The following is a 17799-nucleotide window of genomic DNA, read 5'->3' as shown; positions in this document are numbered from 1 at the left end:
GAAAGGTTACAAGTATCGAGATGTAAAGAATCTTTTCGGAAAATGTATATATAATAATACCCGTCATATTTAGAGAGTCGTGCATTTTCGATATTTCGGTCAGACGAGCATTGTAATCGTATACATTTCATTCTATTTTATTACACCGTGTACTCGGGACGGTCTTGATCCTGCGAACATTATAATGATCGTAGTAGTATATTAATTAATATACGCGATCGTAATTAACCATGTTTCTCTCTCTATTAATTCATAACCTGTATCGCATCGAATAATACGTCACTTATGTGTACTATGTCCTACGTCGAAATTTCCTTCGTTCATCTCACATTACTCGCTCTATGTGCAATGAAATCGGACGATTGACAGGTCACGTCACGTATTAATTAAGGTTCTGCCGTCGAATATGCACTGCATCGAATCTGCGCGATCGGTGAATATGAATCGCGAGCCAAGTATTGAAAATCGGGAGTTACAAGTTATGAATATCGAGCGAGTATCGTAAATCGGAAAAAGTATCCGAAAGTATTAAAAATCGGGAGTGCCGTAAGTCGAAAATGCAAGTCGAGAAGTCACAAGTCGGGAGTGTCGGAAATATCCGGAAGTGTATTGAAAATCAAACGTGCCGCACAAAACCGAGAGTACGGGATTTTTATTAATCATTTCGTGCGCGAAATAATCATTCCGGTCAACACGTATTCGAGTGTCTTCGAGTGAAGCTGTCCTAGATGTCAACTTGGATGCAGAAGCTGGCAAAGATAAGCAACGGTTATCGGCTCGGTGAGTAAACATTGATTAAATTTTGTTTTTTGAATAAACGTTAAAATTATTTATTTTTTAATTGATATTCATATGAAAACAATTCTGAAAATCAATTTCTTGATTTTAGTCGTTTTTGAAAATAAATTTTGAAAAATTAATTAAAAATAATTTTAATATAAATTCAAAAAATATTACAAAAAAATAAAAAAAGTTAATCTCTTAAAAATTAATATTTATGATTTTAGAAATTTTTGAATACACATACATACACATATATATAAAAAAATAATAACCCGGTGAGTGAAATTATATGTATAATAATATATGTAATAATGCCTAAATTGCATAATATATTTTTGCTTGAATTTAACAAAATTGAAAATTGATAGATATCAAAATTTAAATGTAAAAGAAATTAAACTCTTTAATCTAGAATTCTTTTAATTATATAATTTGGGATGTGAAGTTTTTTATTGAAGTATTAAAATACAAGAGCATGTTATATATAAAATGCACGAGTTAAATTGAATTCAAATAGAACATGACAAAATTTGTTTTTTTATATTTTAACATTTTATAGTATAAACTATATAAAGAATCACATAAATAGCAAAAAAATGATTTATTGATGATATTAGTTTCGAGTGACTAATAGTGGAACTAGTAGATATATAAAATAAGAAAAACTAAAGTAGAATCTATTTCGAGAGATTAAATTATTCCCAGATTAAATTGATTGAATATAAATACATATTGTCATACTAATCTATAATTCATTGGGAATAAAATATTCTACACAAATTGCATTTAATTTTTTATGTATTCATGTTAAATTATTATTTAGTTTTACATAAAATAATAAAGTTTTATAAAATATATTTAAAAAAATGTATTTTAAAAATATTTATTTCTTCTCTGCTTTTCTTATTGAGAACATGTGCATGTTAATGGAATTGTATAATTGATATATTGAATATTGCGCTATAGCTTTTTTACGCGTTATTCATGTTTATTCATATGGCAGCAAATTTCTGTATAGTTTGCACTCTTTGCATAAATTTGGGCATTATTATATTTGCATTTTTGTTAATGCGTATGGTTGATGCGTTCCGACAGATGTTTCATCGTTCTAATTGAAGTTGCATTCATTAAACAATAAACAGTTCTAGTTCTCTTTCGAGAGGATGGTACATTTTTTATAAAGACTAGAACAACACAAACGCGAGCTCTCTATGCGCGCGCCATTCCTCGATTTTATATAAAAAAGAATATTTTTATATAAAGTTTGTTTGCTAATTAAATTTTAAAATAAAAATATGTTATAAAAATTTAAATAATAATAGCCAGTAGCTTATAGTCAGTCTATATTTTATATATATATATATATATATATATATATATAATAATGTTATAAATAATATGTTAAAATACTTTAAACTCGAATAATATTTTTTGACAGAAATCAGCTGATAACTGTCAAAAAATATTAATCGAGTTTAAAGTACTATAACATTTTATTTAAAACATATTATTTTATAATTTTTATAACATATTTTTATTTCAATATATAATTAGCAAATTAACACCTTATTAATATTTTTTTACATACATCAGCTGATTAAAGCGTTAACTTGCTAATTAAATTTTAAAATAATATTATGTTATAAAAATTAAAATAATATATGTTTTAAATAAAATGTTATGGTACTTTAAATTTGATTAATATTTTTTGACAGTTATCAGCTGATTTCTATATAATTCTTTTTAATATAAAATTGAGGAATGGCGCGCGCTTATGTTGTTCTAGTCCCTTTCTAAAAAAAGGCAAATCGATTCTCGCAAGTATATGTTGCCTCTTTTTCGCGATGTTAATTAGCTGCCTCGATTTGCGTTGTGCGTTATATTCATAGCATCGAGAGGCTGTCATCGCGAGAGTTAGCAGTTTGACAGTTTATCCAAAATAAAATAAAATAAAATAATATGTTTTAAATAATGTTTTAATATTTTAAATTCGTATAATATTTTTGACGGTTATCAGCTGATTTCTGTCAAAAAATATGAATTGCGGACAAAGTATATATTATAAATATATATTATAACATATTATATTATTTACAACATATTATTATAATTAAAATAATAATATATAATATGTTATAATACTTTATCCGTAATTAATATTTTGTGACAGAAATCAGCTGATTGTCAAAAATATTAATCGAGTTTAAAGTATAACATATTATTCAAAACAATATTATTTTATTTAATTTTATTTTGGACAAACTGTCAAACTGCTAACCCTCGCGATGACAGCTGACAGCTGCTCGATGCTATGAATATAACGCACAACGCGAATCGAGACAGCCAATCAGCATCGCGAAAAAGCGACAATATGTCAATAACATGCCTTTTTTAGAAAGGAGAATACAATAAATTTATGTATAAAATTTATGTATTCAGAATTGACAATTAGAAATGGACTTCTGATCTAGTTCTGTCATTTTATTTTAATCGTGTGCAAAGTGCGCTAAATTGCTTCAAATTTCGTTAAATGACTTTGAAATCGCTAATTCAATTGGACGAGAGATAGCGATATTTATGAAAGCGATCATGGCTCGCTTCTCGGCGTGGTAAAAAAAATTTTATCGTTGAAAGTCCAATTTGAGAATCGCCCCACGGGTGGAGTTGGCAAAAAATGATCCGCGCGGATTCTGAAAGTTCAATTTTCCGGGACGGTGAGAGAGTTTGTAACGGTAAATATGCGTCGACCTTTTTGTTTCGATCCTGTGGGACTTCGATTCCCGCGATGTTGAATATTCATGAGATTTTATTAACTACGTTTCAAACATCGCGCTTTCGCCGGGGGTACATCCCTTTATCTTCTTAGATCTCTCCTTCCGTTCGCTAACCCTTCATCGTTCAGCGTAACGTGGCGCGGCGCGACGCGAAGAATTCTCTTTCGCGAAATTAAATTTTACTCGATCGTATTGTTCCCGCTTAGATTACGTGACGTTTCGTTGCCTCGCCAGACGTCGTTAAGCATTACGAGCGAGGAATACCATGATCTTTTCACTGTGTTGACAAATTTCCAGGTGTGTGAAGTTGGCACCCCTATATATGTTATGCTATCATAGTTCTGTTAAGAGTTCTGAGTTATTTAGAACCATAGGAAGAGTTTTTGATAATTTTTAGAAATAGTTCCGATCATTATACAATAACGAAAATCAGTTTCAAAAAATAAGGGTGCCAACTTCACATTTTTTTACACATCGAGTTTTAATAGTTTTTTGAGCAGAGTTTTAAGGTTCTTTTAAATAATTATATAGTTCTCCTGATTATTTTTTGAAAGAGTTCTGCAATTTTTAGATAAAAAATCGTATACCTTCAATATCGAAGATATTTCTAAAATATCAAGTTCTCGTGAAAAACGTTAGAGTTCTGAATCGTACTCAATAAGACAAGAAGAAACGTGAAAACCGCATGGCTCTAACTATTATAGTTTGAACTATAAGTCTTTCACCAGAACTTGATATTTTAAAAATATCTTCAATATTGAAAGTATGTTTTTTTATCTCTATAAAAATTGCAAAACTTTCAAAAAATAATCAGGAACTATGTAACTATTAAACAATTTAAATTTACTCATTTCACGGTTGCTCCTTTGTTGCCCGATGCCTCCCCGGGCCTCCTTCTCGTACAAGTTTCGAAACACTTGCACTCGCGTTATTTTTTTTCGTTCGCGACGCGCGGCGACGCCCGGGTTTTAGCTATCACAATCTTTGACGCGTTTCGGTAAAACGCGAGACTCGCGAGAGCTTTTTCGCGCGCGAATAAAACCGAAGCTCCATTTTCGCGTCGCCGCTTTTGCCAGGACCCACTTTTTGCAGGGGCTTATCGAACGAAGATGATCAAGAGAGCGACTTCACCGCGACGCACTGAAGTCGCCGAAGGATGCAGCGAGACGAACATTGAGCGCGATTCACGATCGACGAGATCAATTTCACGTGTGCGACGCGATCGGATTTATACGATAATTAACCGCCAAAGACGCTAATTAATACACTCGTCCTTTCACGGACCGGCAAGAAGCGCGCGACCGTTGACGAACAATCGAAGAAGAGCACTGGAGGTGGTGCTAGACTGGCACTGCCAGGTTCGGAACGCGCAACGATAGATCGCGCCGAGTCGTAGTGGTGGGGTATTGTAGGGCTCGCGACGTGGGAGCTCGGCGAATCACGTCGCGACTACATACCCCCATCAGGTTGTAATGGTGGAGGTATGTAGTCGCGACGTGATTCGCCGAGCTCCCACGTCGCGAGCCCTACAATGCCCCACCACTACGACTCGGCGCGACGTATCGTTGCGCGTTCCGAACCTGGCAGTGCCAGTCTAGCTCCACCTCCTTTAAAGCGGCATCTGGCAGCATGGGCGCTACATGAAGCTTGCCCAGTGCCAATACAAGAAGACTCAAGACTAGCTCCACCTCCAGTGCTCTTCTTCGATTGTTCGTGATCAACAGTTGCGCGCTTCTTGCTGGTCCGCGAAAGGACGAGTGTATTAATTAGCGTCTTTGGCGGTTAATTATCGTATAAATCCGATCGCGTCGCGCGTACCGACATCGTAATCGCGATCGCACACGTGAAATTGATCTCGTCGATCGTGAGTCTCGCTCAATGTTCGTCTCGCTGCATCCTTCGGCGACTTCAGTGCGTCGCGGCGAAGTCGCTCTCTTGATCATCTTCGTTCGATAAGCCCCTGCGAAAAGTGGGTCTTGGAAAAAACGGCGACGCGAAAATGGAGCTTCGGTTTTATTCGCGCGCGAGTCTCGCGTTTTACCAAAACGCGTCGAAGATTGTGATAGCTAAAACCAGGGCGTCGCCGCGCGTCGCGAACGAAAAAAAGTAACGCGAGTGCAAGTGTTTCGAAACTTCTACGAGGAGGAGGCCCGTGGAGGCATCGGGCAACAAAGGAGCAACCGTGAGGTGAGTAAATTTAAATTGTTTAATAGTTTTATAATTCCTGATTATTTTTTGAAAGAGTTTTGCAATTTTTAGAGAGATAAAAAAAACATACTTTCAATATTGAAGATATTTTTAAAATATCAAGTTCTGGTGAAAGACTTATAGTTCAAACTATAATAGTTAGAGCCATGCGGTTTTCACGTTTCTTCTTGTCTTATCGAGTACGATTCAGAACTCTAATGTTTTTCACGAGAACTTGATATTTTAGAAATATCTTCAATATTGAAGGTATACGATTTTTTATCTAAAAATTGCAGAACTCTTTCAAAAAATAATCAGGAGAACTATATAATTATTTAAAAGAACCTTAAAACTCTGCTCAAAACTATTGGAATTCGATGTGTAAAAAAATGTGAAGTTGGCACCCCTATTTTTTGAAACTGATTTTCGTTATCGTAATGATCGGAACTATTTCTAAAAATTATCAAGAACTCTTCCTATGGTTTTAAATAACACAGAACTCTTAACAGAACTATGATAGCATAACATAGGGGTGCCAACTTCACACACCCTAAATTTCCATACGGTTACGACGCACTATTCGGGATATACCTAACTTACGATCGATCCAATTAACTGCAAAGTCCAATTGACATATCACTTGGTGATGAAATGTCTGTAGCGAACACAAATGTAATAACGCATTAATATATAATTATTTTACTTCTTATAATTAATATTAATCTTTTTGACTGCATTCTCTATTGATATTATCACGGTGATATAAAGTACTAGAACAACATAAGCGCGCGCCATTCTTCGGTTTTATGTTAAAAAAATGATATTAAAAAAAAAAATAATGTAAAGTTTATATAAACCCGATTAATATTTTTTCACAGAAATTAACTGATTAAAGCGTTAATTTGCTAATTAAATTTTAAAATAATAATATGTTAAAAAATTTAAATAGTAGTATGTTGTAAATAATGTTATAATACATTATTTTTTGACGGAAATATCAGCTGATAACTGTCAAAAATATTATAATATATTAAAAAATTTAAAAATAATATGATAAAAAATTAAAATAGTAATATTTTATTTTATTTTATTTGTTACAGGCATAGCATTGCTGATAAGCTGCGCGCGAGTTTGCGAGATTCTCGAGTGTCGAACGGACGTTATTTGTGCGATTATAGTTTTCGCATCGTTATTTGTCATTGCACAATGTACGCGAAATACGCGTGCGACTCACGCGTCGCGTCGGGAGTGCCGTGTAAAGTTTCGCGTGTCGGGAGTGTCGTGAGTGCTACCATGGATCAAGAGAGGAGGAGGAGGCCCAGGGAGGCATCGGGCGACAGCCGAACAACTGTGAGGTATGCGAAATAAAAACATTTTTTCTAAACTGCATTGTTTATGAGATATTTGACACACATATATGTATACATAATTTGATATATACATAATTTGAATATTTTGTTTTCAGATCAATGTGCTGTGTACTACAACTCTGCTATCGTACGTCTCGGTGAGTGAGAAATTATTTATTTTATAACATTTCTAGCGGTAATGGGAGTGTATATAATATGTTGAAACTATTAATATATTTTAAATATGTTATAATATCTTCGCGATTAATATTTTTTGGCAAAAATCAACTGATAATTGTCAAAAATATTAATCGAATTTAAAATATTATAACATCTCTTTCTAAAAAAGGTATGTTAAGTCGATTCTTGTGAGTATTGTTGCATCTTTTCCACGATGCTGATTGACTGTTTCGATTCGCATTGTGCGTTCTATTCGTAGCATCGAGAGGCTGTCATCGCGAGGGTTAGTAGTTTAACAGTTTGTTCAAAATAAAATTAAATAAAATAATATGTTTGAAATAATATGTTATAATACTTTATTCGCGATTAATATTTTTTGACAGTTATCAGCTGATAACTGTAAAAAATATTAATCGAGTTTAAAGTATTATAACATATTATTTAAAACTAATATTATTATTTTATTTAATTTTATTTTGAACAAACTGTCAAACTGCTAATCCTCGCGATGACAGCCTCTCGATGATACGAATATAACGCACAACGCGAATCTTAACAGCCAATGAGCATCGCGGAAAAGCGACAACAATAAAACTTCGATATAGTATCGACTTTACATATTTTTTTTTAGAAAAAGAAAGATTTTAAACTTATCAAGAAATATCGAACGAATAAATATAAAATAACATGTATATTATTAAAAATAGACAAATATAGAAGCCAAATTTGTTAGATGTTAAGAAAATTAAATAATAATATCTCTCTTTATAAAACTTACGAAAATTTTAACATCTTATATATGCTCCATTTCGTATTTTCCATTAATATAATTTTTAATAAAAGAGAACCGTTCAAAAAGATTAATAATATAATATAATTATACGATGATGACACGATAGCGGATGTAATTTTATCGCAACAACATAGACGACATATTTTCAACGGGGAATAACTTTCCGTTTCAAAAATCCGTTCTCCGTTTAGGGAAGCTCGTAACGTTTCGTCAGTAGTACTTCATCCGATATCCTCTCTTTTCCCGGATCAGGTCGGGCTGCGGCGTACACGAGAAAATTTTTCCCACGGCGCGAGGAAAACTTTCGCCGAGTTATTCACGCGCACATATTAGTGCACATTCATCCTTCGAAATAGCGCTAACCTCCGACCTGCGAACAATTTATCGGAGGGCAAAGCTCACGGCGTTACTATCCTACGTGAAAGCCTGTGGGTTACTTATTTGCACGTTTCTGCAGTTTACATAGCTTCAGAGAACCCCTTGGCCGACCTTCCTCTCCGTTCTCTTGTTCATTCGTACGAGCGAAGCTCTACGAGCGAATGAATTGGCAATACGAATCCAGCTCCGGCCGTTCTTGTTAGGTTTCGATGCATCGGTGCATCGGTAATTGCCCGTCTATTTGTTGCGCCAAGATGGTACGACGTTATTGATGCAGCGAAATCGTTCGCAAGCCCTCGCAAATAATTATACTGATCACCATACATCTCTTTCGTGAATTAAGTTTAGGAATAATCGATAGATAAATAAAGGTATATAAATCGCGATAGAGTAATTCGTGCTCCAGAAAAGCGTGCTTTCTCATCACCAGCGATTTAAAATATTGCGTTTTTCGTGTTGATTTTAAAGTTGCGTGTATTAACGTGGCATCTGCCGCGCAAAACAAGATGATGAAAAAAACTGTTTGTTGCTTTCGCTAATAAATCAAACATTTTTTGCGAAAAATCCTTCAAGAATACTAATAGTTTCTGATTCTTTTCTTCAAATAAATGTGCTCATCGCTAAAAATAATTATTCAGAAATGCAATGAGAGAAATTGATAAAAATTTAATACAATTATTGTAATTAAGTCTCTTAATGTTAGGGAAGGTATCGGTTACATTAGTTTTACGCATTTTTCTACGTCTACTCGTCGTTACCTTCGTCTTTTTATTGTAGACGAGGTGCTTCTCGCAACTGTCGAGATAAAAGTAATGACATTACCATTTGTCTGCATCACTTTACCGTTCTCTCCTTGTCTGTCGCGTAAGCTATCCTTGTAATCGATAGCGCAAGGACATTCGTCCGTCCGTCCGTCCGTCCGTTCGTCCATCCGTACGTCCGTCTGTTCAGACTGTTCGTCCAGACCATCCATCTATCCATCTATCCATTCCATCTATCCGCCAGCCGTCTACCTGTGAACTTAACGCAACGTTCAACGCGATGCAAGAAGCGGCCATTATCGCTTTCTCCTTTTCGCATTCTCGCATTGTCCTACTTTTATCGATACTTTCAATTTATAGAAACGAGATTCCGCCACTTATCCTATACGAAGGTCCTTTCGCTTCTCTCCCCCCCCCCTCTCTCTCTCTCACTGCCGAGAAGAGAGTTTTATTATAAACTCTCGCACGTATCTCTCGCGCGATCGGTTTAATGAACACGACAGATTTAACGAAGCGCGTCCCTTTCATCGATAGCGTTCGTTAATAATCTTTGATGCGAGATGTTCCATGAACGCAGCGGTGCGTTTGATGGAAGGAAGTCTTGCGATAATTCGACGCGAGAGAGGGAAAGAGACAGAAATTGATTAAAAATAATTGCCCTACTTGGATTAGAAATTTCGCGGAATCAACAGCAAGTGTGACGATACAATGCAGGTGCGTTTTCGAAAATGGCGATAAAGTCATTTCAACGTGTAAAAGAGAGTTATTTCTGTACATTTTATTATACGCCGTGGACGAGGAAAATATTACACGATTTAAAATGTTTATTACGTGATACCGTTGAAAATTTCAATAATATCCAGTTCAATTATGTATTAGACTCTTTCATTATTCATCACTTATTCTCGTAGCGTAATTTTATAAAAACTTACTGCATTAAAGTGTTCTTTGACCTCGAGAGTTCGTTTCTTAAGCAAAGTAAATTTGCATTTAAATCAATGACGCGTTAGTTGTATGTGTCTCTATGTTAATGAGTTCATTGAAAAAGAGAGGTTCGGAGTAGAGCGTAGGTGAAGTCGCTAATGGGGAACGTTGACCGACCAGAAAAGGTCCGTGACGATCGGAAATCACGAGGGGACGTAGAGACAGAGAACGTCGAGCGAGATACGGGCAGATTTAAAGGTCTGTTTTCATTGCTATTCCGAATCGCGTGCGGGCTTCCGCACGGTTTCCGCGCGGGCTTCCACTGTCCTGTACGGAGGTAGGTATCACTCTGATTGGTAAATCTACGGCTGCCCAATGATGCGTTTATTTGTCGGAGAATTAGGACAGCGCGGCACGAGACAGAGGGAAGAGGATGCGAGAGGAAGTCGCGTCGATTTGAGAGGGTTACGGGGGGTGGAAGGAAGGGAATGCCACCAAAATGACGAGATCGGGTGAATGAAAGCGGGGGAGGGAAAGAGGGCAAAGAGGGATTGAAAAGGATTGGTCCAATTTTCTCTCTCTTACTCTCTCTCTCTCTCTCTCTCTCTCTCGGAGGTCGCGTCGTACAGTGCTCCACCGCAATCAGTAAACCTGTAAAACATTGGATTAGATGGCCTAGCCTAACCTCCGACTCCCGTAGACGAGGCGGGGTTCCAATTTCCAGCTATGGCTCGCGCTACGTTGAGCGCGGCTATATACGCGTTCTCCAACCCTGGCGTCGCGATACGTTATCCAATAGCGCTCGAATTATTCTCGTTTTATTCGCCGGGTACAGCGGCATGCGCGACCACGAAGCGCATCCCGCGCTTCCCGTATCGTAACCGGTTAGCCAGCCCGCTGCTACGTTCCACGAGAGAACGATTTATTCCCCTACGTTCTTCTCCCTCCCCCTTTCCCCCTTGCCATGCATCTCTCTCTTTCCCTCTCTTTGTATCTCTAGTTAACAAATTCTTCGCCTTTGTCGCGCGATAAGTTTGATTTATTATTATCGTTATTGCGCTTGTTATTCCATTCGGATGTGAAGTCTTGCCCGCGTAATTCCCGACCCCCGGCGCGGGGGGATACGTGGCCCGTGCGCGCCGTGTCGAGAGGAACCCTCCCGATACGCGTCATTATCAATTTATCATTGTCGTGCTTCGCGTTTATTTTATTCTCATCGGTATAGATAATCAGTCGTCGTGGAATACCAAACGAATGCCGGCGACGGGCCGTGTCGTAGCTCATCGACTTCGCGCCGATTTTATATCGAGGGGGTCAAACTCTTTCTCCCGTCTCACGATTTCAACTGCTCCGTAAGCGACGTCGTTTAGAGTCGTCTTTTCAACTTGGGCATGTTTGCGCGCTTGTTACCGTTGGTGGTCGCAGTCCTCCGTTGGTTGCCGAATCCTCGAAAGAGGTCTAGTAGCCTCTCGACGATGTTTTCATTCGAAATTGTCATGTGGCACACAGGTTCCTCTTTCCGATAAAAAAAAAAAAGAGAGAAAGAGGTATCAGGAAGAGGGAAAAGGCGCGCGTAAAAGGGATGGTCGGGCTTGAGAGAAAGACGGAAAGTGTGTCGATGTGTACCGGTGTGATAGTGGTAGGAGACGAACGGAGGAAGGGAGCTAGCCCCCTGTGCGCTCGCGCACCCGATCGTACACCCCCCGACCAACCCTGTGTGTGCGCGCGCGCCAAGTCCGCTGCTGGAGAACCGTGGCCGGAATGACGTCGGGCGTTTGTATGGGTCTTCTGCCGCGCGTATACATACAGGCACATGTACGCGGACACACAGGCGCGTTCGCCGCACGTGTATACGCTCCTCCGGTCGGCCCGAGCGAGAGCATAGTGGGGGACCGGGATGGTCGAAGGGTTGCTGAAGTTTCTCTAACGCTCGATGGCGTACCAGTGCGGATCGTGATTCTGCGGGACGCGCAGCGTCGCGGCGCCCTCCGTATTATTCTCGTATTTACTGTATACCGATTCGCGCGTTCGATTCGAGCAGCGGCGAACAGCGGGTCCAGTTTTTTTAAGGGTCCACACAGTGCGACGAGGATCGCGAGGAGAGGGATCGAGAGAGATAACGCGGGGAGGAGACAGGGATGGGGAGGAATAATCTTGGGAGAAAAATATCGGAGACACATGACGCCATGATAAGACGCTTCTTATCACCGTGACGATCGGGGACGTCGAGTGCGTCGTGTTTTCCTTGCGCGAAAAATTTTACATACGATTGTTTGGACACAGAGTAGCGCTATATATATGTATTTTTCGTCCCGACGGATCAGGCTTGCATTTTTCATTTCCCGATGTTTTTACCCGTTTCTTCTCACGCTTCAACACGCTCCCGATGACTGGCTGAGAATAAAAGGTACGATCGAAGATGAAGGCAATTTCGTGTCGACGGTACGTTCATTGATGGTCGAGTCGAACCGGGTCAATCCCCTCTCTTGATCTTGATCGATGTAGGTCGAGTGCGAGCCCGCTTAAATAGTCCTATTGCACAATCGACGTTTGTGTATTTCAATAGTTTTCCATGCGTCTCCCACATACCCCCTTTCATTAAGGAGTCCTCTCGGAGCGTAATTGCTTGGATCCCATTCGGAGTAAAAGAGCGGAGTGTCGCTTAAAAGTTAGTTGGATTACCGTTCTTGTTGCATACTCTGCATCGTTTCTCTCTATCTCGTAATTGCATAAGAAGGGAAATTGTCGCGAGTTTCTCCATATATATTGTCGATTATAACTTGAAATGTAACATATCGAGCTCTCGCCGACGAAATTAAATTTTCGTATCGATTGACGCAAAAAAATTCGCACACGGTCAATTAGTATATTTTAGCGGATCGGAAACGCATCTCTGAAGATGAAAAAATTCAGCGGACGTAATTGATTTTTTTTTTTTTTTTCCCGTATCCTGGCGCCGTAAATTATTAACTGTTCTCTCTACGAGCCGTATTTATTAATCAGCCCGCGATATATTTACTATTGTATGCGACATCAATAATATACGCATCACTGTTTATGCTGCATAATCGTTAATCGCAGAGCTGGACGCGATTCAATATTTTTACACGCGCGCACGTTTTATTTTATACGTTTTGGCGAAACGGGGTAAAGGTAAAAATAAATAGACGAAATCCGTGCGAGAGTTCCACGATGGATCTCTCATCGAATCGAAAATCGCGCAGCCGACAGTGAGAGTGGCAGTTTTGCTGAACCAGCGCGCGAACAAAATTAGATTACAGTTACATTCTGAAAACAAGTATAAAGAAGTCGAGCAACAGCTCTTTTGCATTTTACATGAGTTTTTGACTACTCTATGCCGAGATATACATCCGAGTCTTTTCCCTTTCATTCATAATTACAATTGCGATTGCATATAGAAAGTATTTTCCTTCAATTTCGACCTTTCAAATTATAGAGTCGAGAGAGTAACTTGCGAAAGATATCTCCCTACACTCTTTGATCATCTATTAAAATCCGCAAAGTTCTCTCTCCGGTCTAACGACTTCAAGCGGCAAAGGAATTTGCAACATTCTCGTTTTCGAGAACATTGTCGGCGCGCGCGTTCTCGTTCTTCGAGATTCCTCCGTGAAAATATACTCTCGCGACGCATTAGCTAATTCCGATTGGCAGCAGGTTGTTCCGCGATTGTCGCGATCATTGGACCGGATCCCCCGATTCGATTCAACCGCGGCGGCCGGTGTTTTATCTGAAACTCCGGTCGCGAGATCGGCCAGATCGGCGAGATCGTAAAACGACTGGACTCGTTGTCAGTGGTATTTCCAATTGGCCGGTTGCGATCTTTAGAAGAAAACCGGTTCGACGACCAGCCCTGGACGTGTGTATCGCAGTCTCCCGCCTTGCGCGCCCGTCCCCTGTTCGTCTTCTCTCTGTCTTCTTCCGTCTTTTTTCTCTCTTTACATCTTCTTACTCTCCTCGCCGTCCTGTATTCACCTTCTTATCTCGCGCCTGTACCCGCGAACGTTTCCACCTCCCGCGGCGCCGGCTACTAGTTTCAACCTTATTATTTTTTACAGTGCTCGTCGTGATTTCGCACGTGTGTTGAAAATGTCGCGATCGTGAAATATCAAGACTCCGTCCGCGATCGAGTTTAATCGAATGCGCCCCGAGGTATAATGGGTACCTGAAAAAACGCGAAAAAAAGGACCTACGAAGAGGCCGATCTGTTGGCGCGCGATCGGTCAGCGATCCTCTCTTTGTCGCGGCGCGATTACGATGATGGACATAGCCAGGTGCGCGAACGATCGATGCGTAAACGTTTCGCCGGAACTATAGATCGGCACGGAAAGAAGCGAGAGAACTCCGACTCAACGCAGAAAGAGAGAGATTCCGGCGGAGTTTTTAAGATGGCTAGGCAGCTCTGGACCGCTCTGAAGCGATGGAATATCGAGATTCGGCAGTCATGTAGAAAAAAGTCGATGTCGGATCAAAAGCTTTCGCATTGATCCTGCAGCAGATTTTGCAGCGAGAGATCCGTCACGCAACAGCGGATTCGGAATTCGCCGACTTTTTCAGTCTCGAACAAAGCGAAAAAATGAAACTCTAAGGCGGAAAGATATTATCTGCGAGGCTTGGTGGAGTTCTGTGAGTTAAGCGGGGGAGGGGACCGGAAAGAACGGAAACGTCGTCTTGAAGAAAATGTCGTGAATCTCACTGAAGAGAAAGACGGTCACCGGCGCGCAAATTTCGAGAGAATATTCCGCGAAGACGGTGGAAGAAGAGAAGTTTCGTGTGTTTGGTTTTCAAAGTTGGATCGAACTCGGGGAGGATTTCGGGTCAGCTTGCCCGGAAAATTGCCAGTGTGTTGGTTCGTGAAGATTTTCCGAATGCATCGCGATGGACCGCGGCAAGATTCTATCTATGAGCGATGCCTTCGAAACGTAACGTTCATCGAAAGTTCGGCAGTTAGTTCCGCACCGTTGAACGATACCGAGGAATCCGCCTGGCCGAGGGCTGATTCTTTCGCGCGATTACACGAGACGGAACGACGTGCTTGAGGATTCCAAGAGAGCGCATCTCTCTCTCTCCTCTATCTCTCTCTCGCATATACTTGCAATTCATTTATAATAATTGAAGCGATCATGCGTCGCACGAACGGTCGCGGCGACGTCAATGGCGCACGTCCAATCGCCAATCGTTACATTAGGTTACGGATTCCGCGCAATATTGCGGCTATCGTCCGTACGTGTATCACCAGGGTATAGTAACTCGTCGATCGGATTCAGCTCGTTCGTGAATCGCTCAAAGGAACTCTCACTACCATCGAGGCATCGAGTCATTTCAAAGAAACGAAAAAAAAAAAGAAATTCGAAAGAGAAAAATCGGATCTCTCTCTCTCTCTCTGTACAAGAATTCAAGGAACGCTCTTTTACGGATAATATAAAAACTAATTAGATCGGAGCACCGTGCACATACCCTCTACCTAATAATAAACGTGTAACGTATACAAATCCAGTGAATGTGAAAAGTGTCGGCTTTGTCGTATCGCGCTTGTTCGTAACTCCTCCCCCTCGTCGGGTTTTGTAATAAACGCGAGCCTGCTCATTCTCATTTCTCTCTCTCTCAAGCAGTGTGTGCAAATATATGCATATATATACGTATACACGCGCGCACATACGAGTGGTGGAGATCGCGTGCCCGGGTGGTCTCGTGCCCCGACGCTTGTCGTTACACGTCCGATCGCAAGTGTAACGAAACTTCCTGTATACACGCGGTATCGCGCCCTGTCACGGTACAGTAAAGTTCGCGCCGTTTCTGTGTGGCCTGCCGTTTAAACGGGCTGAATTCTACCTTCGAGTAACAGAAAGGGAAGACGAGAGAGAGAGAGAAAGAAAAAGAGAGAAAAAGATCTCGGCGAAGAGAGATATGTGCGTCGTGGGATATCCGTTTCGGATCGGGCTCGACTATCGGAAGTCGGTACGGATTCGTCGATACGGTGACACTCGCATTTAGGCGACCTAAAACGATACGACGAGGGCTGGAAGGGAGGGAGAGAAGTAGAGAGTGCGGATCGAGGGTGCGTGAGCCGGTTCTAATCAACGTCGATCGAGTTAGATTAGGGTTGAAGTGGTTCCGAAAGGGCATCGATAAAAGCTATGGGCATCATGGATGCGTGGAAGCGAGGTCGGATAATCTATGCTTATCTCATATGGGTCGTCTTCAAGGTTACCATGGCGGGGGGACTTTATGGTGAGTACACACACACATCCGGTTGTCTAAGATTTTTTCAAGATTTTTCGGCCGTACACACTGCTGTTGAATCTTGTGCGAAATATATAGTTTACGTTCTTGCGTTCTTCCTTCGTTTAAAAATAGAGATACAAAGATATATGAGATCGTAAGAGGAATAAAAGTATCGAGATGGGATATAACTCGTTTCTAGACTGTAAAGAAAATAGCGACTTTGCGCAAGAAGTTGTTGAGAGAGAGAAGCTATAGAGACTTCCGGTAAACAGTGTCCCGACTATTCAACGCCGCGCACGAGACATGACATCGAAATTACTTTAACCTTTCGATCGCCGCTCGTAAATATAGTCGCGCAGGAGAAACGCTGCCATTGACTCGGGTCGCTGTACAGGCTATAAATGTTATATTGATCGTTTTCGCCGCATAGCGAAGGGGAGTGCATCAACACTGTGCATATTTGAAATTGTGTATGCGAGTAATAATACGTAGCGGTGAAGTTGCAAACAAATGGAAATAAAAAAAAATTGATCGCGCTGCCCGACCGACAAAGCAATGTTAGTACAAAACCGAAAGCCTCGTTACAAAAGTTCGATTGTGCGAGGCTTCAGGTTGACCGGCGTAAACTCGTAGCTGAGAGAAAATTGCGAAAACGTTAATTAACGTTCACGATGGACTTTTCGCGCTAAATACACGGAGAGATAGATGGTCGGAATTCTTAATGTACGTGCGGTTTTAATGATAATTTGCGAATATGTGTATCGCAAGTTGGGAAAAAAATAGAATATTATGCGATATGTGTTTTAATCTCCGGCGGGAATCGTCCCGCAGTCCTGCCCTTTTGCGTTTAATTCGAGTTGTTGAAATAACGTAGTATGACATCGATGTATCATCCTCCCATCAATCTGACATAGATAATATTCATAAACTTTATATGTCATTATCGCGTATATCTAGATAATATTGGTATATTTAATCATTAATCTGTCCCATCAATCTGCCATATATCTGCGAATATTACTCATAAACTTCATGCTGCTATCATATTTATATATTGCTCTCTAACCCCGTTAATATGTTAATATTACCTTTTTTAAAATAATTTTTTTCATATGTTTATATTAATTTTTTTCTACCAGTACTATATATTAATTTTTTTCTTTCCACACAAGTATTATGAACATGTGAATTTTTTTTCGAACCATACGCGCAAGAGAGTACGATAATAAAAGATTTTATTATCTCTGAAATTAAATCTGCACCCAGTACAAAAATAAGGAGAAGATAATAGACGCACACATATATTTAATTTTTATCAATAACCATTTAGCATGAAATTATCTCTCGACATACATTGTTTGTAAGATATTCAGAAATTAATATTGATGCAGGAAAAGACGCGCGGGCGGTGAGAAAAAGAAAGATTT

The 17799-nt window shown here is 39.8% G+C and overlaps 1 protein-coding gene across 5 annotated transcripts in view; it reads left to right on the top strand.

The window, feature by feature from the left end:
- The first annotated feature begins 194 nt into the window (after positions 1 to 194).
- The window catches only part of LOC145940300 (putative receptor-type tyrosine-protein phosphatase mosPTP-1), a 294710-nt gene continuing 277105 nt past the window's right edge, over positions 195 to 17799 (top strand). Inside the window, exons 1-3 of one of the 5 annotated variants that reach the window (XM_083045236.1) lie at positions 195 to 780; positions 6845 to 7099; positions 7210 to 7251. Coding sequence is in view for 3 of the 5 variants with exons in the window: in XM_083045234.1 (XP_082901360.1) it covers positions 16285 to 16378 (94 nt within the window). In the remaining 2 variants the exon portion in view is untranslated. Of the gene's footprint in view, positions 781 to 6844; positions 7100 to 7209; positions 7252 to 12087; positions 12537 to 13346; positions 16379 to 17799 lie in introns of those variants that run through there. The other 4 variants (XM_083045234.1, XM_083045235.1, XM_083045238.1 and 1 more) reach the window with 4 other exon arrangements.

The sequence above is a fragment of the Prenolepis imparis genome, unplaced genomic scaffold, assembly GCF_030444845.1.
Source record: "Prenolepis imparis isolate NDT839.2.m4 unplaced genomic scaffold, iyPreImpa1.0 SCAF_9, whole genome shotgun sequence".
NCBI classification, from domain to species: Eukaryota; Metazoa; Arthropoda; class Insecta; order Hymenoptera; family Formicidae; genus Prenolepis; species Prenolepis imparis.
Note: the sequence above shows the minus strand (reverse complement) of the source record. Positions and strands in the feature narration are given on the sequence as shown.